The sequence below is a fragment of the Erythrolamprus reginae genome, chromosome 1, assembly GCF_031021105.1.
Source record: "Erythrolamprus reginae isolate rEryReg1 chromosome 1, rEryReg1.hap1, whole genome shotgun sequence".
Lineage (NCBI taxonomy): Eukaryota > Metazoa > Chordata > Lepidosauria > Squamata > Dipsadidae > Erythrolamprus > Erythrolamprus reginae.
Genome location: NC_091950.1, coordinates 92,458,213 through 92,485,712, shown reverse-complemented (window position 1 = coordinate 92,485,712; position 27,500 = coordinate 92,458,213). Strand labels below are relative to the sequence as shown.

The 27,500-nt window shown below is 40.2% G+C and overlaps 2 protein-coding genes across 2 annotated transcripts; one reads left to right on the top strand and one right to left on the bottom strand.

The window, feature by feature from the left end:
• Positions 1 to 144: 144 nt before the first annotated feature.
• On the bottom strand, positions 145 to 15,534 carry ATP6V1D (ATPase H+ transporting V1 subunit D). Its single transcript, XM_070758904.1, has 9 exons — positions 15,107 to 15,534; positions 10,340 to 10,457; positions 10,135 to 10,214; positions 8,351 to 8,418; positions 6,921 to 6,965; positions 6,276 to 6,379; positions 4,652 to 4,718; positions 2,169 to 2,247; positions 145 to 682 (listed from the first exon to the last, which is right to left on the bottom strand). Exons 1-9 carry the CDS (start codon positions 15,145 to 15,147, stop codon positions 544 to 546), a joined length of 741 nt encoding a protein of 246 aa, XP_070615005.1. The 5' UTR covers positions 15,148 to 15,534; the 3' UTR covers positions 145 to 543.
• Positions 15,535 to 16,272: 738 nt separating this feature from the next.
• EIF2S1 (eukaryotic translation initiation factor 2 subunit alpha) lies at positions 16,273 to 26,616 on the top strand. Its single transcript, XM_070758898.1, is given in 9 exon segments — positions 16,273 to 16,361; positions 18,749 to 18,990; positions 20,010 to 20,089; positions 21,701 to 21,770; positions 21,773 to 21,851; positions 22,139 to 22,245; positions 24,335 to 24,432; positions 25,136 to 25,279; positions 26,100 to 26,616. Coding segments are annotated over 8 exon segments (945 nt in total). The 5' UTR covers positions 16,273 to 16,361; position 18,749; the 3' UTR covers positions 26,226 to 26,616.
• Positions 26,617 to 27,500: the final 884 nt, after the last annotated feature.

The window sequence follows — 27,500 nt, the reverse complement described above, 5'->3', positions numbered from 1 at the left end:
TTGCATCCTATGCAGGGAAGTGAGGCTGAAGCAGCCACTGCTTTCTTGCTGGTGAATGAGAAGTGACAATGGCAAACCACCCAAGGGACTTTTAGGACCACACTCTTGAGAATCACTCAAAGGAGATTTGACAAACACCTAACCTTCATTTAGCCATGTTTCTTTATTGATTTTACAGTACAACCGAGATACAATTTAAAATGAATGTTTCTTTTTTGGGAAAGAAGAAAACGATTCCAAATTCTGAATTTCTGAAATGCTCATTAGTTTTTACCTGTGACCATGAATAAAAATTATTACAAGAATTTGGCAGTTAGTACACAGGGAAACTATATTTCTGTACCAAAGAAACAAAGACAGATAGGGAATGAAAATGATCCTGCTTCATGCAAGTAATTAAACAGCAATTTTCCACAATGAGAACATTCATTGAATAGGTCTGGAGTGGAATATTCAGGCTAATACATCAAAGAAAGAACTTCATAAATAAAGTCCACAAAATAGCGCAGCTTTTAGATTTCAGTCACAAGTTTATATCCATAGCTATTCAAAGAGAAGATCCTCGTCTTTTTCTTCTGCAAGCAAATTAGCAGGTTCTTGCGCTCCAGCAGCCTTCCATAATTCTTGCAATTTATCATTCTTCTCTTTCAGTATCTTTTTCTTTTCTTGGATCTTCTTTAATCTGGGAGGCACATGATACCGATTTTAATAATTTTGTTATTCATCCTTTCAGAATGGAAATGCAAGAAAAGTACAATATTACCCAAATTCTCCTCCCTCCCCATTTATAGAAAGGATGAGAAAAATAACTTTTTAAAAAAGAGATGAGTGAACTGTAATGTGAATTCTTATTATTAATAGCCAAGAACAACAGCCCTGCAATACATTGAAGGAGGAGGAAAGGAGGCTATCACATTACATAGGAATCTAATCTTGGGTTATTTCGCTTGAATCATATGTAAATATTGTTCACATTATCCACCTTAGAAACAATGAAGGTATCCTTTCGTTAATCTGTCTTGGTCTGCTCCAAACAAAGCTTTCATTTACATAGTCTGTTTTACCTATGTAAAATTAACTGAGTAGGAATGATCAACTATTCCTCAAAGGCAGACAGTTTTCAATGATTAACTAACTCAAAAGACAGTTTTCAAGAAATATATACTATAGAAGGCATCGCAGCACTAAGAGATGCCATTAGTAGTTTGCTCTGCAGTAATACTTTTTGCATTGTAAAAACCAACTACAGTAGTACCTCTACCTAAGAACGCCTCTACTTACAAACTTTTCTAGATAAGAACTGGGTGTTCAAGATTCTTTTGCTTCTTCTCAAGAACCATTTTCCCCTTACAAACCCGAGCCTCTGAAACTGTAACCGGAAAAGGCAGGGAGAAGCCTCTGTAGGGCCTCTCTAGTAATCTCCTGGGAAGAAACAGGGTCTCCACTCTCCCTGTGGTTTCCCCAATTGCGTGCATTATTTGCTTTTACATTGATTCCTATGGGATTGCTTCTTCTTACAAACTTTTCTACTTATGAACCTGGTCACAGAACGAATTAAGTTCGTAAGTAGAGGTACCACTGTACTTAAAAATCATTTCCCTATGTATCATCTAAAGTGTGCACTTGGAAAGGCTGTGGTCAAATTTTGGTTCACAATGTAGTTAGAAGTAGGTCCCTTCATTAGTGGCACCCCAATCATGAATCTTATAACTAATCCCTTACATGTGTCAGAAAAGGGACCTTAAAAATCTAGTCTGGATTAGTTTTTAAGGTCAAAGTTGCTGGTCCTCTAGCAACTTCAAGTCTCAACGACACCTAGTACATGTAGCAACCTCATGACTACAAAGCCTTGCTTTTAAATGAACCACCTCACAGAACACCCTTCAGTCTCCCAGCAAGTGTAAGGTTTGGTGACTCTTAAGATAATTGGATGAGGAACAAGGAGACCCAGGTTCAAATCCACCTCAACCATCACAACTCAGTTAGTGACTTTTGACCATGTTACTTTCACTCCAAATTACTACACCAGGTCAATTGTTGCCAAATAAACTCTTGACTTCTACAGGATTTTTAATGCAGGCATTTTTCATTTTCTGCACTTTGCATCAGAAAGCCAAAAATATTTTTTGGGTATTCAAAATACTCAATATCTTATCTTGCTGGCTCACCTGTAAAACTCTTCTCGTTCTCGCTCATCCAACTCGGTTATGATGTAAGACAATGTACGTTCAATTCTCGGAATAATCACTGTATAAAAAGTAGTTGTTACTATTACACACAATTTTAAAAGAAGAGCTTGTGCTATGTGGAATTGCAAAGTCCCTTAAATTATGGCAGATTTAAAAAAAAACTACTAATGATCAGGTCTTGAAATTACAACTGCTGCCTCCCACGGTAACTGCATTTCAGGCACTTGGCTCACCTTCACAGCCAGTTTGCAGTAACCCATGGTGATGGTATTTTGGCAGTTTCTAGCATTTTTTGCTGGTTTCCAGCAAACAATGCCCATTAGGAAGAATGAATTTGCTTAACAATCATTATTTACTTATCAAGCACGTTATTCACTTAACTATGATTATGATGATTCACTTTATGGCCATTGTAAAAACAGTAGCACATAAATCATATAAATTGAGGACTACCTGTATGGAAATGCCCTCTTCTACCAACTTATGTTTGTATTTGCTTTATCAGCATTACAAGCATTTGTTTGATATTTAGGTGGATACTTTGCAGGGGGATTCAGCCTTTGAGGTTCTTTGATCCTTTAGCACTCCCCAGCTTAAAGGTTTTGCATAGCCTAAGACAGTGATGGCGAACCTTTTTGTTGTCACGTGCCGAAAGCGCGAGCAAGCGTGCCTATCCCATAGTGCAATGCATGTGACACCCATGCGCCCTGCCCCCCGATGCATGCACAAGCAAGCCACCTCCACGCATATGCACCAACGCCCCCGTGTCCCGTTTTGGGCGTACCAAGCCTCCCTGCAGCCTCCTGGGATCAAAAATATGCCAAGGGGGTGCAGTACACCACCTGTGCTCCCCCTACCCTCTATGCATGCATGCACAATCCCGCACATGCACAGAAGAGACCAAAAATTAGCTGGCCGGCGGGAGGTACACACGTGCGATGGAGCTGAGCTGGGCCGACAGAATGCGGGCCTGCAGAGTGGGCTCTGTGTGCCACCTGTGGCACGTCTGCAATAGGTTCGCTATCGCAGGGCTAGGACTATGCCTTGGTTTCTTGGGAGTTGGTCGAGGATGTATCTGGTAATATTCAAAAGGCCTTAAGGGATGTCATTCAAATTACATCCAAGCTAAATCAACTTGCTATGCACTCTGCCAGATGATTGTGAATCTTCTCCATTTCTGATTTAATTTGTTTAGATTGATTTTGCTTTAAAGGAGGACTTCCCTATAATAGCACCCAGCAACCACTTTCATTCCTCTCCCACCCCTGAACTGGTGAGAGATGTTATGGTTATCCAGGCAGTTCAAACCTAAAAAAGAAAAGAGTCATGGAGAAATACACATATTCTGGCAAATGAGAAGCCATTCATATTTTTAATTGTTAGATACAGCATGTCACAGAAGTAAATACACCTCACATTTTCTAAATATTGAAGTATATCTTTTCATGTCACAACACTGAAGAAATGATACTTGGCTACAATGGAAAGTAGTGACTTTATAATTTGTATAACAATGTAAATGTGCTGTCCCCTCAAAATAATTCAACACATAGACATTAATGACTAAACAGCTGGTGAGTATATAAAAAGATATACCTCAATATTTACAAAATGTGAGGGAGTGTACTCACATCTGTATAGAGTAGGGGTATACAAAGTTGGCTCTTCTTTGACATGTGGACTTCAACTCCCAGAATTCCTGAGCTAGCATGATTGGCTCAGGAATTCTGGGAGTTGAAGTCCACAAGTCATAGAAGAGCCGATTTGCCTACCCCGGTATAGAGGAACAGAATTTTTAACACACTAACAGAACTTGTTCTTAGGCAGCCTTTACACAGGTAAAACTATAGCACAGGTATTTATATAGCTTATATAGGTATCTCAGAACTAAAATAAAACACTCAATCCATAGTGCATTAATGGTAGTATGAGATTTTATAATTAGAAGCATAACAAAATAGTTATTTGATCTGCAGTGAGCCACAATAGCTATTAAATAGTAGTACTGAATAGAAAATAAACTACATCCCAGTATGGCATCTTGCTTGAAAAGAGAAGCAAAAAGAGTTAGATCAGGAACATTATTGGAAGAAAAAAATGGTTTGAAACATATAGAGGAATTCTGGGAGCTGAAGTCCACAGGTCTTAAAGTTACCAAAGTTGCAGACCCCTGTTCTATAGGACTCACCTGCTACATTGTTTTTTTTTAGCTCTGATCTTGAGTTGAAAAAAACTGGTTTGAAACATGTCCTGAAGTGACATATGAAGAAGCTGGCGTTAAGGGGATAATTTCTTGGATCATGATCCTCCTCTAACTTGGCAAATCTTCAAACATTAAAACTCTAATACTATGACACATATCAAGGAACAATGCCTGTCTAATGATTTAGGGGGTGAGTAGATACCAATTGTGCAACAAGCATAGAAAATGACAGATTCCCACACTATCACATTTTACTTACCATGTTCAATAGCATTCACACGCCTGTTTGTTATCTTGATTGCTTCGTCCAGAGTAACAAATGAAGTCTATAAGAAGCAAATGATATGGAGAGTAAAATAAAATCATGATCAAAAGAAATAGATTGGCTTTCAGAAATTTAGTTCCAGGCAAATCAAAGGTATGTTCCTTAAAAAAAAAACCTGAAAAATTATTTACTAAATAGAGCCAAAATGAACAATAACAACATAGTCACTCACTTGGCATTTCACATACAAATATGAAAATGCTTCTGTTTCCTTGGGGCCCATTTGTTTAAATTCATAGGCACATTTCTTTAAGGGAGAGGTATCAAATGATGTCATACAGTTTCTCCTTTCTCAAAAGTTCTTACCAATAATATCTAAATGGTGGAGAAGTGTGTGTTTAGAGCGTTTGCCCAATCCAATCTTCCAATCTCTATGAGCCTTCAACCAGAATGACCAGGCAGTCAGATTATGAGAAATGCAGTTTAAAACATCAAAAAGGAAACTAGTTTGATTACTTGTCTGTAGTCCATAGTTTTATAAAGACTGGGAGATTATCCAAGTAAATCAAACTTCTGTGAAATCAAACTGTCCACTTAGGAAACAACACTGATTGACAATCAATTTCACATGCTGTTGTGCACATTCAACTATGTACAGAACAAAGTATTCAATGAGAATGTTTCATTCATTCAGATCTAGGATGTGTTATTTGAGTGTTCCCTTTATTTTGTTGAGCACTATATAATGTGGAGCTCTACTCAAATAATGCATATGGAAAGTGCTCTTGATAGATATCAGGAAGTGTCTGCATCCATATGTTGTTTCAAAGTCAAGATAACGTAACAGGAAGCCAGATACAACAAATCTGTAATTTGTGCAATGAACAGGGCAGGGAGAAGCCAGAGGAAACTCTGGTGGAGGTCTATAATGGTCCTGATGTACATATCAGTCATCTGACCTGGTTATAGGGGCGACAGACTAATTGAACCATCTTGTATCTGAAGTTTCTCTCAAGATAGCTGGTACTCAGGGAAGGCTGCAGGCAAAAGCCGAGGGGCATGGTGAAGGTGAGGGCCAGTGTGCTGGCAGAGGTGAGATCCCGTCCGTTGGGGAGGTGGAGCATGAGTGCGCGTGCTAGGACCCAAAAGATGGCGATCTATGTGCAATGGTCAGAGAGGCAATGTTTTGCAAATCAAACCTAAATGTTGCAATCCGTTTTTCTCATTAAATTAAAGCTGTTTACTATTACCAGCACCAACAAAATTCCCAACCAGCAACATGATCGCATTTTAGCTGGGGTATTGCACATGCCTTCTTTTGTCATTTAACTTGGAAAGAACTGCTTTAGATACACTTGAAAATATACTGCTCAAAAAAAATAAAGGGAACACTCAAATAACACATCCTAGATCTGAATGAATGAAATATTCTCATTCACAGAAGTTTGATTTACTTGAAGTTATATTCTGTTTTTTAAGTGTCGCCTTTATTTTTTTGAGCAGTGTATTAAACAAGATCTTAATAAAAATAATTGGCAGCACTATAATCCTTTGAGTACTATAATCCACCAAGTGAAGATTTCAAATGTCTTTTTGACAGCATTCTGTCTCCACCTACCTGAAGGGAAGCTAGTTCTACAAGGAGTTCTACTGCTTTGGCATAGTTCCTTTTCAGCTTGGCCAACTGTTCACCACCTCTGGCTAATCCAGTCAACTCATAACCTAAATAATACATTTAGATGATTAGTTAATTCATTAAAGTTTCAATAAACATTTAAGACAAAATAAGACATTAGAAAGATTAATTAGGGAGAGGGGGTGTCAACTGAATTATCTTCCTTGCTAGCAATCATATAAGAATAAATTTAGTAAGCCATTCTTATTAAAGAATTCTTACTAAATTGTAATAAATTTAGAATTTGGTAAGCAAGTAGCATAAAAGCTATAGTAACCAAATAAAGTTTGATATTGACTCCTTGGGTAAATTACCAACACTCAAGATTATAACTAAGAAGTATCAGATGCTACAAGACATGATCAGAAAAATCACAAATATCTCTAATTTCATTTCACTTGTTTACCTTCCTCCAGCATCTAAAATTTCCTTGGTTACGTAAAAACTAAATTAACTTTTTCCTTACAAAGAAATGTATAAAACCATGGATAATTGTTATTTAGTTACGCTATATCATAAGAATCAGAAATTTTAGTAGAGTTTGTTGATACACTTAACACACCGAGGGAAAAAAAAATACAAACTTACTATCCCCTCCTTCTTGGTAATGCTCAAAAACTGGCAATATCACACCTGTAAAAAGCCATACAACAGAGTGTAAAAATTACACATTTCCCAACTTCCATCTCAGTCATCATTCAGTCCTCTCAAGTGCAGTGATGGTGAACCTATGGCACGGGTGCCATAAGTGGCACATGGAGCCATAGGTGGCACATGGAGCCATATCTGCTGGCACACGAGCTGTTGCCCTACCTCAGCTCCTATGTGCATGTGTGTGCCGGCCAGCTGATTTTTGGCTTGCACAGAGGCTCTAGGAGGGCATTTTTGGCTTCCAGGGAACCTCCAGGGGGATGGGGGAGCACGTTTTTATCCTCCCCCAGCTCCCCAGAAGTTGGGAAACAGGATGTTTCTGGCCTCCAAAGGGCCTCCGGAGGGTGGGGGAAAGCTGTTTTCGCCCTGTCCAGGCACTGAATTATGGGTGTGGGTACTTGTGCATATGCGATAGCGTGCACACATACTCTCTCGGCACCTGAGGAATAAAAGGTTCGCCATCACTGCTCTAGTGAGTCGAAACTGAATTGTATAGGACAATGATGGCAAACCTATAGCACATCGCTGGAAGTGGCACACAGAGCCATCTCTCTGGGCATGCAAGCGGTCACCCATTGCTCTTCCGGGTTACAGCGCACCAGCCAGTTGGTCTTTTCACGTATGCAGGAAACCAGAAGAGCAGCCGCCCAGTACGCATGGGTGCACCAGGAAGAAGATCTTTGAAGTTTTGGCACACTCGCGCGCACCAAGCAGCTACTCTTCCAGTTTCTGGCACATGCATGCACACTATTCAGCTGGTCTTTGCATGTGCATGCACACCACAAACTGGAAGACCAACTGGCTAATGAGCATGCGCGCACCAGAAACCAGAAGATCATTTTCCCGGCAGGCGCACCGGGCGGCTGCTCTTCCGATTTCTGGCATGCGCCATTTGGCATCAGATGCCAAAAAGGTTTGCCAACACTGCTATAGGAGATACAATTGTTTGACCCAGTGATGGCCGGCAGTGAGCATTCAGCCAGAGTTTCTCAACCTCGGCAAATTTAATATATGTGGACTTCAACTCTCAGAATTCCAAGCCAACATTTTTTATTGTGCTTAAAATAATTTGACATCTTGAACTAGGACACTGTTTTCTTAGCTTCAGGACTTTGAAGCTGTGTGTGCTTCCACTCCAGTCCTGATTGGAAAATTCTGGGACTTTTAAGTCTACAAATCTTCAAGGCACCAAGATTGAGAAACGGTCTTCTATATCAGGGGTCTCCAACCGTGGCAACTTTAAGACTTGTGGACTTCAACTCCCAAGATTTTCAGGAAATCTGAATCATAGTCTGGAAATTCTGGGAGTTGAAGTCCACAAGCCTTAAAGTTGCCAAAGTTGGAGACCCCTGTTTTATAGGACTCACCTGCTACGTTGTCTCTTTTAGCTCTGATCTTGACTTGAGCTTTGTTCACATTCTGGATCACAGTAGTACTGCAGGGGGAAAAAAGAACTTTAATTTGCATAGCCACCCAACAGATTTCCCTAAAGGTCCATGAAAATTATTCGCCAAAAGGTTTCCACCATATTGTATCACTTTTAACTAAACCGCCAACATGTAGAACTTTAAAAATGGAGAACTTAATGCTAGCGTACCTGACAAAAATTAATGTCTCATTACTCAATGGTTATTTCTGATAAAATATGATGAAGCTGATTCACACAAAATCCAGAAAAGATCAACAACCAGAAGTATAGCTTTTTCAGATATTTAAAACCAAATTGATGGTGAAAACTTCAGAAACGTTTAAAGGATTTGGTGGTATTTTTCATAATAAAAATGATGCAATGATCTAACTTGTAAAATCAACACACTTCCATTTGTAAAGTGGGTTCCTATCACTTTTTTTCATAGTAATATAGATGAATTTCATTTTCAAGAAGGTGACCATAATAAACCATGATTGTCAGTTCATCATAGTTGTAGTGTGTGTTTTAAAGCATGGGTGAACAACATAAAGCTCTCAATCACAAGAAACATGATACTAGAGCAGTGATGGCAAACCTATGGCACTGGTGCCACAGGTAACATGCGGAGCCATATCTGCTGGCACGCGAGCCTTTGCCCTAGCTCAGCTCCAACGTACATGTGTGTGCTGGCCAGCTGATTTTTGGCTTGCACAGAGGCTCTGGGAGGGCATTCCTGGCTTCCAGAAAGCCTCCGTGGGAATGGGGGAAGAGCGTTTTTACCCTCTCCCGGCTCCAGGAAAGCCTTTGGAGCCTGGGGAGGGCGAAACACAAGCCTACTAAGTCCACCAGAAGTTGGGAAACAAACTATTTCTGGCCTTCAGAGGGTCTCCGGGGGGGGGGGGGCTGTTTTTTTCTCCCCAGGCATTGAATTATGGGTGTGGGCATTCACGCATGCGCAATAGTGAATGCCCACACTCTTTCGGCACTTGAGGTAAAAAGGACTGCCATCCCTGTCCTAGAGCCATGGAAGTCCCGCTAATGTTCTTCCCGCTCAGCAGAAAACAGAACGTTATTTTCAATCACCATTAATAGCCAGGAATCAAACAACTTATCCTTGACATCAATTATTTCCCACTGTTAATGGGCAATCTGCAGTAGTACAGTGGAAGCTGAGAATAAGGTGAGAAAATATGGTGTATATATAAGCTTAAGCAGCATTTGAGTATGAACGTTTGAATACGTAAACACGCTACATGTAGGAAATCTGAATCATAGTCTGGAAAACACTGCAGCCCCAGGAATAAAAATACAAAAAGCTTAATATCCTATTCCGCTAGCCAATACATTTCACAAATTCAAATTGCTTGCTTTTTTTTTTCTTTTTCCCTGTTTATGTTAAATCCTATTCCGAAATAAATTTTCCTACAAGTGAGCCTATTTCATTCTTTCTTAAAGCATCTGCTACAGAATGTTCTCTATCATAATTTCCTTTTTTCAAGATAGGGCTGGCATCCCAAAAGTACTTTTTGAAAGGCAACTGGACTTTCTGGTTTTTCTTTGAAGAAGTTCCCCTTTCTCATTTCCCTGAGAATCGAAACATCTTCAAAGAAAACCCAAAAAGTCCAGTTGTGTCTTGAAAAAGCACCTTTGGACACCCATGAGATGGATGCCTGAGAATCTCCATAGGCATAGGGCTGGCATCTCACATGAACTTCCTTCACCCATGCTTATTAGTTTCACCTAAAATCTCCAGCTGTGAACTTGGCTTCAGCAAGGGAAAAAGCAGCTTCTCTCATCACTTCACCCATCAACATCTTGGTCTGCAAACGTAACAGAAAGGAAGATCTTGTGAACTCAACATAAAAAGTACGGACAATGATAAAAGTTAGTAAGAACAAAAATTATTTAATAGTATTAAGAATAAAGCAAAACAAAACCTCCTTACCTCAATAATTTTCTTCAAAATCTGCCGAAATCGTAAAGTCAATGCATCCGATTTTTTTTTCAGTAGGTTACGACCAGTCTGGGCTCCTTTCAAACGGGCTTTCATTATAGTCTGGGCCCTATTGAAATCAGAAAAAGTGAGATTTTTTATTGAGAGATGGATGTCTCTGAAAATAAACCACAATCTCCTTCAGCACATAGAAATTGAGAGTGCATTTAGAACACAGGCCTGAGGGCAGCATCCTTTGCTTAAAACAAATCTGTGATTAAATATACCTGGGTAAGCAAGCATGGAATTGCATGCAGTCTTAAATCTACAATCCGAAAAGATTTAGAAGGGAAATAAATTAGCAATGATGGAAAATTCTTTTGTAAGTAGACTATAAAAAAGTGCTGACAGGAGAATTTCCAGAATAGGAAGGATCATGCGAATAAATTTCTCAATAAAGACATATTTTGCATTACAGTGGTACCTCATGATACGAACCCCTTGTCTTACGAACAACCCGAGATACGAACCCGGGGTTCAGAGAATTTTTGCCTCTTCTTATGAACTTTTTTCTTCTTACGAATCCGCCGCCGCCGCCGCCAAGAAGCCCCGCCGCCCGGCTGTCACCTTTTAAAACAGCTGGGGGGCTTCCCAGCGTCCTCCTGAACCCGAACGCCAAACCCAAACTTCCGGGTTTGGTGTTCGGGAGGCCGCCGAGAACCCCCCCGGCTGTTTTAAAAGGTGACAGCCGGGCGGCGGGGCTTCCCAGCGGCCTCCCGAACCTGAACTTTTGCCGAACTTTTGGGTTCGGCATTCGGGAGGCCGCTGGGAAGCCCCACCTCCCGGCTGTCACCTTTTAAAACAGCCGGGGGGCTTCTTGGGGCCTCCCGAACGCTGAACCCGGAAGTTCAGGTTTGGCGTTCGGGTTCAGGAGGACGCTGGGAAGCACCCCCGGCTGTTTCAAAGGTGACAGCCAGGCGCCGCCGTTTTTTTGCGGGGGGGGGGTCGTTGCACAGATTAATAGATTTTACATTGTTTCCTATGGGAAACAATGTTTCATCTTACGAAGTTTTCGTCTTACGAACCTCCCCCCTGGAACCAATTAGGTTCGTAAGACGAGGTATTACTGTATTTCTTTACCATCATTCAGAGTAAAACAAATAAGAACTACCCATATTTCTAAGAGTATAAGACACACATTTTTCCTCCCTAAAGGAGGCTGAAAATTTGGGTGTATCTTATACTCTGAATGTAGCTTTTTTGAAGCTTTTTCCCCTAGTCCTAACTAGGTGCTAACAATCTTCCCTGCTTCCCACTCCCTCCAAAGAAGGTGTTTTTTCCAGCCCCAGGTTTTGCAGGCTTGTTTTCATTGCTACTCCTTCCAAAAAAGGCTTTTTTAGCCTAACCAGGGGATAAAATAATGTGCTGAAACTGAACAGACTAAGGATGCTAGCCAGATGAATACCTGGTAGGTAATTTCCCCCTCCCTTTTTCCTAAGGTGTGTCTTACATTCCGGTGCATCTTATACTCCAAAAATACTGTAAATCATTTATAATTCGGAAAACATAAAGCTTGGTAAATTTTGTTCTTGGAAATTAGTATATAATAAGTCACATGCAACATCTGGGCTTCCACACTTCCCCAATCACCTAAAGCAGGGGTAGGTAAAGTTGGCTCTTCTATGACATGTGGACTTCAACTCCCAGAATTCCCGAGCTAGCATGATTGGCTCAGGAATTCTGGGAGGTGAAGTCCACAAATCATAGAAAAGCCTACTTCGCCTACCTTTGACCTAGAGGTTAGACACTACTGGTTATCCACATGTTTCAAGTTTCCAATGAATTCAAATCGTCAGTAATTTACCAATTGTCTGCACCAAAATCTACTGAATGAAAGAAAATAATTAGTACCCTAACAGTAAACAATAATTGGGTGGGCATAAGTACTGTCCAAGGAGAATTAATGTAGGCTCTTTTAAAAATTTTAATAAGTTGAAAGCAAGTTCAAGAACAGAAATGTACCTTTTAAAAGAAGGCAAAACACAGATTTCATATTCTTGTACCAGCTAGTTTTTGCCACTGCCAACTTAGCAGACTGACTCCCTTACTAGCTAGAACAAGATCTTGTGTGTGCATTTCCAACAACATTCTGTTTCCTATCAACAGAACCATCCACTAGTCTATTCTATAAAAGTACAGATCTATGCAAGATTTATGCCAATAGGAATGTTTACTTGTAGATATGACTCAGAACTGATCATATAAATTTACGGTATACTTCACAGAAGTAAAAAGCAAAAATGTTTTTATAATTCATATCTCTCTCAATTATGGAGTTGGGCAGTGAAGAAGTAAATAATAGCAACATTTGCTACTGCACATTATATTTCTTAAAGGAGAAAAGTACCATATATGCAATGCTTCTTTCTCTAGATAAAATATTATTACTGAAAACTGAAAATATTTACTAAACAGATACTTAATATTGCATATAAGAATTAAAAATCTTGAAAGATTAAAGTTCCATTAAGAAATAGATATGACTCTACTATAGGTACACTAACAAGATTATAACAAATAGAAATATTGAAAGATTACCTACATATCTGACATGGAGTCATCTAATTGGGTAGTATAATACAAAAATTGGAAGAATATTCAACAATACTGATTATATTAAATACCCTTAAGAAGCAACTCTAATACAGAGTTAGCAATTCATTATTATTAAAAGACATTTATTGTTTAGGAAAGTTTGAAGTTAATATTGAACTACTGTACTTAACGTTAAGCACAATTGAACCCATTAAAATCAATTAAAATCATCTTGGTACTATACATACCAAGATTCACAAAAGATCATATTGCAAGGCTTCAGTGTTCACTTCCTCTATTTGGGCATATGCACAAATACAATTAGTGAAATTGATTTCTAAAACACAATAGAATTGGACTACGTGAAATCCCCTCCAAAGTAGTTGTCAAGTCCTTTTTGCATGCATTAGAAATAGAAGAAATGCAGTCTGTAAACATTGTCTGTGAATTTTATTTTTAGATACACTGGGTTAACCATCCTCTTGAAATGATGAAGGCAGACACAATTACAAACCCTATAACATTAGGGTGTGTTTTTTTTTAAACTTCAGAAGTATTATCATTCTGCCTATTATAGACAGATTTTAGAGTACAGTGTTCCCTCGATTTCTGCAGGGGATGCGTTCCGAGACCGCCCGCAAAAGTCGAATTTCCGCGAAGTAGAGATGCGGAAGTAAATACACTATTTTTGGCTATGAAAAGTATCCCAAGCCTTCCCTTAACACTTTAAACCCCTAAATTACAATTTCCCATTCCCCTAGCAACCATTTAGATTATTACTCACCATGTTTATTTATTAAAGTTTATTTGAAAAAATGTTTTTTAAAGACAGACGAAAGTTTGGCAATGACATATGACGTCATAGGGCGGGAAAAACCGTGGTATAGGGGGGGAAACCACAAAAGTATTTTTTAATTAATATTTTTGAAAAACCGTGGTATAGACATTCTGCGAAGTTTGAACCCGCGAAAATCGAGGGAACACTGTACTACTTTTGATTTTTTTTTTCTCCCTCATGCTAACCCATTGTGGGGCAAGGCCATCCTTTATTCCTATATCCTACACATCAGAAAGGAAGTAACTGCTGAATTTAGTCCTTTCAACAAATGCCCTTGCGGTGAAACATTCAAATTCAATGACAATCCTGTTCCATACAAAAGTCATCTACAGGACTATATGTCTTATGACAACACGATGCATGTATTTTTCACTTCTTCATTTTCTTTAACTGCTTGTTCCTAACTGAGAATGTGGGAGGGAGAAGAGCAGTGTCAGGGAGGACTACGAGAAATATTCTTCCAAGGATGGATCAAAGATCACCACTGACCCTCTTTCTGCAGATATCCAACAAAGGTCGAAAGCTCTTTCCACAGCCTCCCAATAACTATGCTGGATGCAGGGCAAAAATGTATGTTGCATTGTCTTACTCTTCACCACCATCCCCAACTCACTTTTATGAAATCAGTGGTCACCAACCAGTGGACCAACTGATTGCCTGCAATAAAATTTTAGTGGTCCACAGAAAAATTATTTCCATTTGCATTATTTGCTCCGAGGGGCGGCATACAAATCTAATAAATTAAATTAAATTAAATTTGTTATATTGCACTAAATACTATTTATCTTTTTTTTTAAAAAAAAATCATATTAGTGGTACGTGGGATTTAAAATTATGAATTTAGTGGTCCCTGAGGTCTAAAAGGTTGGTGACCCCTGCTTTAAATAGTCCAAATGAATTGCCATCTGGACGGATTTTATAGAGCCTCGGTGGTGCAGTTGGTTAGAGTGCAGTAATGCAAGCTACTTCTGCTGATCACCGGCTGCCGGCAGTTTGGCAGATCGAATCTCAGTGGGCTCAAGGTTGACTCAACCTTCCATCCTTCCAAGGTCGGTAAAATTGTTGGGGGCAATATGCTTGCTCTCTGTCAACCGCTTAGAGAGGGCTGTAAAGCACTGTGAAGCGGTATATAAGTTATTACATACCGCTTCACATAAATATTGCTAAAACCAAAGCCCAGCGAACGCAGCCATGTCCTTCTGCATATTCAAGGGGGCAATTCTTGAACCTGGGATCAGGCTGAGCTCGAGTATTAAGACGAAAAGCCGGCTGTCCTGCGTCACCCTTCCCCCCTCCTCCATTCATCCTTGTCCAGGGCCAGCGGGCAGAAAAGGAAGGCAACTCACATCCGCGAAGGGAAGATCTCGATCCTGTCCTTGCTCGACATCCTGCCAAGATTGGATCAACCCGACCGCTCAAGCCCACCCGAGATGTTACTTCCTCTCTCTCGGCTCAATAAAGCCCGGATCACGTGATTCCCTACTGGTTACCAAGGGCACCGAGCCCTCCAATTCGGTTTCCCCGCGCTTAGGCTCCGCCCCTTTCTCCTCGAGCGCCGCGACGCAGCGTGAAATTGGAGCGACGCCCGGCCGTCCTGTCAGAAACATAGAGCTAAAAAAAAAAAAGGGAAGAACGAACTTATATAAGGCAGGCGAGAATAAGGCAACGGGTCGGCGACGCGTTAGTTGGAATTTCAGGGAGGAAAAAAAGCGGGGAACAAGGAGACTTCTGATTCTAGGGCAAAGTCAGACTGCAAAAAAGCCACTGCGGCTCCATGGAGGAAAAGCAGAGTTCCTCTTTATATTCAGAATGACTAGGTCAAAGTTGCCTTTTCTATAACTTGTGGACTTCAACTCCCAGAATTCCTGAGCCAATCATGCTAGCTCAGGAATCCTAGGAGTTGAAGTCTAGAAGAGCCAAACTTTGCCTACCCCTGGCACTAGAAGAACCCCTACTTTCCCTATTGAAAGTAATTGTGGATCTGAAATTTGGAGGGGGCGGGAAACTTCTGACTTTTGAATCATTTGAATTAAAATGGCTAAGAGTGGATTAATACCAAAGCATCGTCAAGCTTTTTTAAGAGGTAGAAACTCGTAGTCTCAAAGATCAGTAAGGTTGGCAAACAATTTGGTTGATTCGGGCCGACCTTGAGAGAAAAAAGAGCGATTAAACATGAGGAAACCCAGCATTATAGACCGGACCGGAAGTCGATATTATACACCCCACTCCGGAATATCCCATAGACCTCCACTTCAGCTGCGTGTCCCTAGAGGCGCCTGCTTTTGACAGGGACGGGTAGGCAAAGTTGGCTCTTCTGTGACATGTGGACTTCAACTCCCAGAATTCCTGAGCTAGCATGATGGGCTCAGGAATTCTAGGAGTTGAAGTCCACAAGTCATAGAAAAGCCAACTTTGCCTACCCCTGAACTGGGAGGACATTGTTCCCGAAGTGCTTCCGGTAAGCTCTCCGAAACAGGAAGGGGCGGGTCGGCGGCTGCGCTGTGCGAGGCACGCTGAAGGGAAGAATCGGGGGATACGTGAGTCTGGTTAGAGTCGGGTCCGGAAAAAGCGTTTGGCCGGCGGGGCTCGTAGAGCGGACAGGTAAGGCGGGGGGGGGGGGGATGGTTTAGGGGGCGGTCCTGCGACTTTCATGCCTCGTGAGGGACTTGCCTTGCGGGTTCCTCACAAGGCAAGTCCCTCACGAGAGGGAAAACCCTCGCAGGGGAACCGCGAAGGAGCCACTCGGGAGCCATCCGTGAACGGCCTGGCGGCCATACAAGAGCGTCCCCTTACCAGCGGGATGGGCTTCTGTGGGTGCCTCTCTGGGCCTTCAGGGCTCCCCTTGTAAAATATGTCACAAAAGGCCTCCCCCTGTCCCGCAACGCCGTTTTCCCCTCGCACCCTGCGGGTCATAAACCCGGCCCTGGCGGCGGCTGAGAAAGGGAAGGAAGGTCGGCCTGCACGGTGGTATCCGCAAAAAAAGGCTTGTCAGCGCCGGAGATGTAACCACCGCGGGTACCAATGTCGGCCCAGGGTACAGAGAGGGAGAAAGATGCCTCTAAGCGCCGGTCCTCAAATTGGCATGCTTGGTACGTTTGAGCCCTCTTCGGGGTTTGGGGTGGGAGGCAGGGAAACAATGACTTGGGATCTTTTGCTCCGACTCCAGCGCTTAAGTATATACACTGCTCAAAAAAATAAAGGGAACACTTAAACAACACAATATAACTCCAAGTAAATCAAACTTCTTTGAAATCAATCTGTCCACTTAGGAAGCAACACTGACTGACAATCAATTTCACATGCTGTTGTGCACATTCAACTTTGTACAGAACAAAATATTCAGTGAGAATATTTCATTCATTCACATTTATTTTATTTCTTTATTAAATTTTTATTCCACCCTTCTCCTTAGACTCAGGGCAGCTTACAACATGTTAGCAATAGCACTTTTTAACAAAGCCAGCATATTGCCCCCACAATCTGGGTCAGATTTAGGATGTATGTGTTCTTTGGGTGTTCCCTTTATTTTTTTGAGCAGTGTATATTTTTTCCCCAGAGATAGCATTAGCAACAGTATTTACATACCGCTTCACAGTGCTTTACAGCCCTCTCTAAGCGGTTTACAGAGAGTAAGCCTATTGCCCCCAACAATCTGGGTCCTTGGAAGGATGGAAGGCTGAGTCAATCTTAAGCCTACTGAGATTCGATCTGGGAAACTGCTGGCAGTTGGTGATCAGCAGAAGTAGCTTGCAGTACTGAACTCTAACCACTGCACCACCGAGATGGTTAGGAGATTGGAGGCTAAAACTTGGGGAAGGGGTGTGACATAATATTTCAGGAATGCTACAAAGAAGAGGGAGTCAAGCTATTCTCCACAATACCTGAGGGCAGGACAAGAAGCAATGTATGGAAACTAAACCAAGGAGAGAAGCAACCTAAAAATAAGGAAAAAATTCCTGACGGAACAATTAATCAGCAGAACGATTTGCCTCCAGAGGTTGTGAATACTTCAACACTAGAAGTTTGTAAGAAGAGATTGGACAACTGTCTGAAATAGTATAGGATAGTGATGGAGAACCTTCTTGGCACAGAGTGCCCAAACTAGAACATGCATACATATCTGTGCATATGTGAGCGCAGGAGCGTCAGAAAGCCAACCAGTTGGCCAGTGCACATGTGGGCGCTGGCCAGCTAGTCTTTGTGCATGTCAGAGCACCAGAAAGCCCAAGACCAACTGACTAGCATGTGCATGCCTCTATTTTGGCTGTTTGGGAGCCAGTTTTGGGGCTGGTTTTCACGCCAAAGAAGGCGCATACCTGGTTTTTGCCATTTTTGAATCTGTTTTCCGGCGCTCCAGAAACCAGAAAAATAGTTGGTAATAGCCCCGTGGCCACAGAGAGGGTTCTGCGTGCCACCTCTGGCACATGTGCCATCGGTTCGTCATCAGGGGTATAGGGTTTTCTGTCTGGTCAAGGTAATGGACTAGATGACCTCCAAAGTTCCTTCCAGGTCCAGTGGTGGGATTCAATTTTTTTTTTACTACTGGTTCTGTGGGCATGGCTTGGTGGGCGTGACCTGGGAAGGATACTGAATAATCACCATTTCCTCCCAATCAGCTGGGACTCGGGAGGCAGAGAATAGATGGGGCAGTCAGAGGTGTATTTACCGGTTCTCTGAACTACCCAAAATTTCTGCTACCAGTTCTGCAGAACTGGCCAGAACCTGCTAAATCCCACCTCTGCTTCCAACTTGTAATTCTGTTATTTCTTCTCCCATTTGGTATATAAGTGGCTTAATGGTTTGGGCAGAACTTGATCGCCTTTTCTTACCGGCCTGATCAGGTAAGGGATTTTTTTAAAAAAAAATAGGCTGTTGCTACTACTGTCAATCTACCGATAATAGTTGTTCATAAAAGTATGCTTCCAAATCACATCTGCTTTTGTTAAATTTAGTATTTGTACTAAATAAATTCTGATTTATTATTGCAGGATGCCTGGATTAAGCTGTAGATTTTACCAGCATAAATTTCCTGAAGTAGAAGATGTTGTCATGGTCAATGTCAGGTCCATTGCAGAAATGGGAGCCTACGTTAGTCTTTTGGAATACAACAACATTGAGGGCATGATCTTACTCAGTGAGCTGTCCAGGAGACGAATCCGTTCTATAAATAAACTCATCCGAATTGGCAGAAATGAATGTGTTGTTGTCATAAGAGTTGATAAGGAAAAAGGTGAGTTGCATAAAAAATACAGCAACTTTTTCAATCCATAGGAATATATTTTTGATTTTCAAAATTATTCAATGAGGAGAGGAGCAAAGTTGTAGAACAGCCTACTAGAAGGGGACGGTATGTAGTAATTTGAAGAACTGGTGTTTTCTGTTGCACTTAATAACTATACATAGTTTTTTATGAAAGAAGTACTTAGAAGGACTATTATTTAATTTATTTGATTTGTAAGCCACCCAACTCTTGCAGACTCTGGGTGGCACATTTTAATGACGTATGATAGCAATTAAAAATTACCCCAAATAGATCATTCATATCCATGGCCGGAGCTAGATGGTATAGCTCATTGGTCCCAGGCCTGCGGCAAAGCCAAGCTTTCATGGCCTTTCAAAAGGCCAGGAAGATGGGAACTCTGCGGATCTCCAGGGGCAGTTAGTTCCAGAGAGCTGGAGCCGCCACAGAGAAGGCCCTGCCATGTGGCCCCGCCAACCGACATTGTCTGGCCAACGGGACCCTGAGAAGGCCAATGCTGTGGGCCCTAATCAGTAGCTGGGAGGTGTGCAGCATAAGACAGTCCCGTACATAATCTGGTCTGAAGCCATGTAGGGCTTTAAAGGTGATAACCAACACCTTGAACTGCGTCCGGGGACCGATTGGGAGTCAGTCGCGGAGTGTTGGTGTGATGTGGCTGCACCTAGCCGCATATACAAGAGCTCATACAGCTGCATTCTGGACCAATTGTAGCCTCCAAACGCTTTTCAAGGGTAGCCCCATGTAGAGCGCATTGCAATAGTCGAGACATAAGGTGATAAGGCATAAGTGACTGTGCGAAAAGACTCCCGATCCAAATAGGGCCGCAGCTAGTACAGCAAGCGACTAATGCACAAAAGTCCCCCTAGCCACAGAGAAGTGTTGTTCCAGTTTCAACTGTGGATCTAGAGGACACCTAAATTACGGACTCTCTCTGAGGGGGCTAATATTAGTAGACTCAATATATTTAAAGATATTTCTTGTTATTTTAGGCTATATTGACCTGTCAAAAAGAAGAGTATCTCCAGAAGAAGCAATTAAATGTGAAGACAAATTCACCAAATCAAAAACAGTAAGTTTTTTAAAGAAACATTTGTTCTGCTTTGTTGAACAATGAAATGCAGTTAATTCTGCTAAAAGTTTCAGTTTGCTTGACCTTAAAATAAAAACAAGATAGAACCATACAATTGAAGTTATATAGGTAGTCCTTAATTTACAATTACAGTTGAGCCTAAAATTTAATTATTAAGACAGTTGTTAAGTGTATTTTGTAACATTTTACAACTTTTTTCTCCTAATAAGTGGACCTGGCTTCCCCCTTTAAGTTTGCTTGTCAGAAAGTTGCAAATGACCCCTGGACACTTCAGTTTCATAAATACTTGCCAGTTGCCAAGCATCAGAATTTTGATCACTTGACCCTGGGATGCTGCAATTTAGAACTAAGAAGAAATTTCCTGTCAGAACAATTAACCAGTGGAACAACTTTCTTCCAGCAGTTGTGAATTCTCCAAAACTGGAAGTTTTTTTAAAAGAGGTTGGACAACTATTTGTCTGAAAATTGTATAGGGTCATGATGGTGAACCTTCGACAGGGGTGCCACAGGTCGCACACGGAGCCATATCTGAGGGCACGCGAGATGTTGCCCAATGTCAGCTCCAGCACGCATCTTTGCGCTGGCCAGCTGATTTTCAATCTGCTGGAGGGCGTGCGGAAGCTGTTTCCACTTTCTGTAGGCTTCAGGAAAGACTCCTGGAGCCTAGGGAAGGCGAAAAAATGGCACAACAGGCCTATCAAAAATTCAGAAACGAACTTCCGGTAGGCCTAGTTTTTTTGCTATCTATAGCCTCCGGAGGGGTGCATGCATGCGGGGGCGGGGAAGGTATTGCATTATGGGTGTGGGCACGCACGTGCTCGCTATTGCGGGCATGTGCGCCCTTTTGGCACCAGAGCAAAAAAGGTTTGCCATCACTGGTATATATTTTCCTGCCTGAATTAAAAGACATCCAAGTTCCTTCCAATTCTGTTATTCTAAATTCTAAGTTGCAAGTGTGAAAAATGGTCATAAGTCACTTTTTTTCAGTGCTATTGTAACTGGTCACTGAATGAATGGTTATAAGTTGAGGACTACCTTTACTTTATATAATAAACAATACATTTTTATACCACAGTGTTCTACTCTTCCATATACAGTATGTGCAGATGGTCCAATTATTTGTTTGTTTGTTTGATTGATTGATTTTTATGCTGCCCTTCTCCTTAGACTCAGGGTGGCTTACCACATGTTAGCAATAGCACTTTTTAACAGAGCAGCATATTGCCCTCACAATCCAGGTCCTCCTTAAAAACTTGCTGTCTCGTAAGTAAAGACTAGATATACAGGCAGGAAAGTGCAGTTCAGTATTACACAGATAATACTGAAAAATAGCCGATTTCCAGGATAACGTGATAATGTCACAAGATTACTATTATGGCTTTTATCGGGGATATAGTAGTATACAGAGAGTCTCTATAGAGAGTTCATGTCACCTAAACATCCCCTGTGTATATGTATATTGCACACAATTTTCAATCTTCATTGTTAGGTTGTTCCAGGATCAGGATTGTTATGTTGGATCAGGATTCATTGTGTTAAATATAACAATGTTACATTCTCATGCGCAACTTTTCCCCTACTTCTGCCCAGGTTTACAGCATCCTTCGCCACGTTGCTGAGGTTTTGGAATACACAAAAGATGAACAGTTGGAGAGCTTGTTCAGAGAACTGCTTGGGTATTTGATGACAAATACAGAAAGCCTGGATATGGCGCATATGATGCCTTCAAACTTGCTGTCTCGTAAGTAAAGATGCCTTTCTGATCTTTCACTACATAAAAAAATTAGATGGTAAATTTGTCCACTGCTTGCTTTTATGCAGATTCCTGTACCCTTATTATTTTTACTCAACAAATAGACTTTTCCGCATTCTGAAGACACAGTAACATGCTAGACTCCTTCTATCTATAAACTCTATGTGTATCTTTTGCAAACCTAATTTTCAGGAAGAGGAAATGTGTTTAAATGCTTGCATAGTATATTGATTTAGGAAATTCTGATAAGGTTTTCTTTTATTCTTTTTATACAGTGATCCCGCAATCCTTGATGGGCTAGATTTGACAGAAGATGAAAAGCGTGTGCTAATTGACAATATCAATAGACGTTTGACACCACAGGCAGTCAAAATTCGAGCAGGTAAGTCCCCAAAACTGCCTAAGTTAAGTCAATTGAACATTCTATATACTTGAAAATGTCAATTAGTGAATATATTATAAGGATATGTTGGATGCTGCTTTTTGCTTTATGGTAAATCTCAAACTATTATTATCTGAATATGTGATTATCTTGGGCTCACTGACGACTTGAACAATAATCATGATTGGAAAATGTTTGAATGAGTATAGATTAGGAAAATGAATTTCATAGTGTTATATTTCAAAATGTAGCATTTTTCTTTTGTTGCTGTTGAGTAAGTTATCCAAACAATTATTTAATTTTCTGAAGGAAAAGAACCAGAACCAGAAATTCTCAATCGGTTTCTGGAACACAAATTTTTGGATAGGCAGGAATTGGGAAAGTTTCTGAAAATGTAAGGAATCAGATTCATTAGTAGGGAGATGGGGGAAAGTTCATTACATGTTATGAAAGAGGAAGGGCTTAAAAGATGGAAGAAGGAAATTTTAAAAAGAGCATGCAGAACAGTGGAATACTGTATTTTTCGGAGTATAAAATGCACCAGATTATAAGATGCATCTTGATTTTGAAGAAGGAAACAAGAAAAAAATAGTTTTTGGCATCAACACATCTGGTTTTGCTCTCCCCAACTTCCAGGAGTACTCTCCAGGCCTCCCAAACCCTCTGCACATCCCATTTTTGCCAAAAAGGCCCAGTTTTTGTGGTAAATGGGTCCATTTTTGGCCTCCTGAACCCCCTAAGCATCCCTTTTTGCCCTCCCCAACCCTGAGGAGCACACTGCAGACCTCCCAAACCTTCACACATCCTGTTTTCATGCACGAGAAGGTTTCAGTAAGACCCAAAACAGGTCCGTACTTGGTCTATAGGACACACATACATTTTCACCCACTTTTTGGGGGGGAGGTGCATATTATAGTCCAAAAAATATGGTAAATCAAGTGGAGTCTAATAAAAGGACAAGGATGAAAATTTGTAAAATGACTTGAGCCAGCCGCCTAAATCTTTAGCCCTGGCTCATACAGATCTTAATTAATGGGTGAAAAAACATCTTAATTAACGGGTAGAAGACGTATAGCTGTATATAGAAATGAGAAAAGATTGCCCTGTTTTATACAGTATTGCCACTAAGAACTTTCTAAATAATATATCACTCAATATATCACTGAATCGGAGATGAATTCAGAGTATACAGATACTAGGCAATAGGTTCATATTACATGAAGCTTACCAATTTACTGATCATTTAAAGTTGCAACAATTCTGTGTTTCTGTTATCATTACTAATCAGAAATATTCCACTGGGATTAGGGAAATGTGGCACATTTCTGCCAAGTAATAAGATCTAAATTATAATTTTCATTGGTTAAAACTGTATAAAAAGCTGAATGCATTTGTTCCAAAATTTCCAATGGTGGCTTATGAACTTTCTGTACCCCAAAAAACCAAGTCAAATTATTTCTAACATGACAACTAATTTCTTCGGGGGGGAAATACCTATATGAGGAATAAGAGGTAAAATAGGATTCTATTCAAACACCAAACCACTTGGCAGTGTGTAAGTGTGTAAGTAAAGGGATCTGCTGTTTCTGTTACCAGTCAGTGAAGTCTTGACAGCCATTAGTTTGAATTCCTTTTATTTTGTAGAAGCATGAAATAGTGAAGAAGGGCTTTCTTCATAACATTTTGACTTCCTTGCATCTTCCCCTTACAATTTTTCCTACATATCCTATACAATTGCATCTAACCTCATAACAGGAAATGAGATTAGATGCAACTGTATAGGATTTGTGGGGGAAATTGTAAGGGGAAGATACAAGGAAGTAAATCAGATTCAATAATATTGAATTTCTCATGTGTCTTCTGCTTTAAAGATCCCAACCTAAACATGTAGGTTTGTAGATTAAGTACAAATTAATATGATTTTTCTTAGGATCATCTCTTAGTCTATGGCCTCTTGGTAGTTAGGAATATTTTTATTTTTCAATAGCATTTATCTTTAAAATGCAATGTTATTGAACTATATATTTTTGGTTGCTAATGATTTAAATTTTTAAAACATTTTTAACATCCAAAATTTGACTTTTTTTAGATATTGAAGTGGCCTGTTATGGTTATGAGGGTATAGATGCAGTAAAGGAAGCTCTGCGAGCTGGCCTAAGCTGTTCTACAGAGAGTATGCCAATCAAAGTAAGTGGATATCCTTTGACATGATTGTTCTGGAAAATCTTGAATATTAAAAAAAAATCTAACGTTCTCCTGTTGCTTAATCATTATAGCACTTAGTCTGTTAATGTATAGAGATTGGATTGAGAGGAAAAGCGAGATCTGAATTGACTCAAGAAAGCCAATTACTATCTTATAGTGGCTCAGTTGAATTAATTATTTTACCAATGTTACAAAACATTGTATTTTGAAAGCATAGAGAAAAGAAATATTTCCCTAAGGTAGAAAATTAAACAGATTTACAGGAAGTTAATGGCAGTTACAGTCCGTTAAAATGCTACAAATGCTGAATTGACCGAAACCTCAAGTAAGTGCAGTTTGGCTGATTCTAGTATTTTGTTGCTCTGCATGTCCACAAATAAGCTCAACAGTGCCATGAGTGCTTTATTGGGGATTACAAAAAAGTGAATTGACAAATGTAGAACCTGCAATTAATGCAGTTTACCTGCATATCATGGAATACCTGTCATTTAAAAGTTTATTATCTTATAGTATTTTTCCCAAAATACTAGAAATGGACTCCTTCATAAAAAGAGAAATATGAAATTAGTCTTGGGGTTCTTTTGGGATTAGTTCAAGATGTAAAGCATCTTTTATCAGCAGCTTTGAGGAGCAGGCTAAGACTTGTTAGAAAGTAAATCTAATTACTGCCTCTTTCTTTTTTTAGATAAATCTTATAGCTCCTCCTCGATATGTGATGACCACAACAACACTTGAAAGGACTGAAGGCCTTTCTGTCCTCAGCCAAGCCATGGCCGTCATTAAAGAAAAAATTGAAGAGAAGAGAGGTGTCTTTAATGTGCAAATGGATGTAAGTATTCTATGTTCACCTAGGCTGGGATCAGGGACACTTACAGAGAAGCAGTGAAAAAGAGGCATAATGCAGCTGTCATCTTGACATTTTGACAGCTTCTCTCCCCCACCCCCGCAGACACCTTTGCCTATGATGCTCAGGGCTAATACCCACAATTGTAATTATTGCCATGTGGGGAGGGTCCAGTGGTTCTTGCAATCTCCAACCAGGAGGAAAAACTTCATTTTTCTTGTTCCATTTGGAAAATAAGATTAGAAATTGCTTCAAAGCATATGTTCCTTTTTCAATGGTGTAGATTGTGTTCCTTAATTCAACAGTGCACTGCAGATTGTACGCTAAATAACTTTCAGTGTCATATTTTAAATAATGTGTATTTGTTCATTTTACCTATTTTACACAAGAAAATCTCAATAAATGTTCCAGCAGATGGCCTTCATAGTATTGTATTTCTGTCTTGTTACAGCAAGCAGAAGAATTCCCTCCTACTAGAATGTACAACTCTCCCCCCCCCCCCCCAAGGAGTACACAGTCTAATTAATGGAGATGGAAGAAGTCCAATGAAATCTACATTGATTAAAAAAAAATGAAATCTACCAAATCATAAATAGACAGCAGCTGTTTATCACTGGTTGGCAGTCCCTTCCAGGGGCTATCATTACAGTTGCAAATGAGTTTAACTGCATATAGCAGGTTGATAATTTCTGTCTTTTTTATATTTGGACAAGTCAACTGAATGTTTAATTAAAAGTACATCTGCTTTAACCTATGCCAAATTACACTGAAAGATAACCATGCATTGATCACTCTGTCTTTACAGCCCAAGGTGGTAACTGACACCGATGAGACTGAACTTGCAAGGCAGTTGGAAAGGTTGGAGCGTGAGAATGCTGAAGTGGATGGAGATGATGATGCTGAGGAGATGGAAGCAAAAGCTGAAGATTAAATTTATTGGCATGGCAAAATAGATGGAAATTATGCCTTCATGCAAATAACTAAAAACACCTAGAGTCGACTGATGAAATTTCATTGTTAAAAACGCCACAGGAACAGACTTGAAATACTTTCAAGTTTTTAATGAGACCAAATTTTGAACAGACAAACCATCCGCTGCAGTGTGTTGCTTGGTTTTTTCAATGGGAAGGTACTTCCCACTGAAGATTAAAATCCTTTCTCCCCTAAATAATCCAAGCATACTTTGATGACTCTTCTTAATATTTTCACATCTTATACATTCAGATTGGCAACTGGATGTTGTATCAGTGAGTTTCTGAGGATTAAACCAATACTCCTCCACGCACCGCACTGAAGCATTCAATAAATGTATTGGATATTTACTTGGATTTTGTTTCATTTTCATTTTAAGAAACCTGTAGTACCAAGAGCTAAAGAGGAAAGAGTGACTTTTAGCTCTTGAAGATGGCAGTTCTCATGCCTTTACCCAATAAATCCTAATCTCTACATAGTTCATAATCTGTTGTCATAATACAAGTAACTTTAGAACTACTTCATGTACAATGCCAGCAAACTACAGTAGATATTCCTTTTTAATACTCTGTTGAATTAATGCACCAGTCTTCGTCTTATTTTTTATTCTTTTGTTTTACATTTTGAGTATGCATTGCCTTAGAACAGTGATGGCAAACCTTTTAGAAATCTAGTGCCCAAACTGCGCGCATGCCCAAACTGAAAGGTATATGCGCAAATGCACACAAGAACATGGACATGCTGGTGCATGTGTAGCAGAGAGCCGTAGACCAGCTGGCCAGCAGGAGGCAGGGCATCCCAACACCAGCAGTGGAGCAAGAGGTAAGATTTTTTTTTTCTTTCATGAGCTTCTGTTTAGTCATTTGCAGGGAAACAGAAGCTCATGAAAGAAACACCATGGAGATCTCTGGAGAGGTTCTGCGTGCCATAGGTTCAACATCACAGCCTTAGAACAAAAGATTTGATCCCTACTCTGCAAAGTAAACCATAATCTATCTCATTTATAGAACCAAGGAAATACTGCATTCAGTTGCCTAAATATGTTTATTAGGAGGATGGTACATCTTGTGTTTATTTTTTTGCTGGTTTGCCCCATCAAACTTCTTTTCTACATACAGTGGTACCTCTACCTAAGAACACCTCTACTTACAAACTTTTCTAGATAAGAAATGGGTGTTCAAATTTTTTTTGCCTCTTCTCAAGATCCATTTTTCACTTACAAACCCCAGCCTCC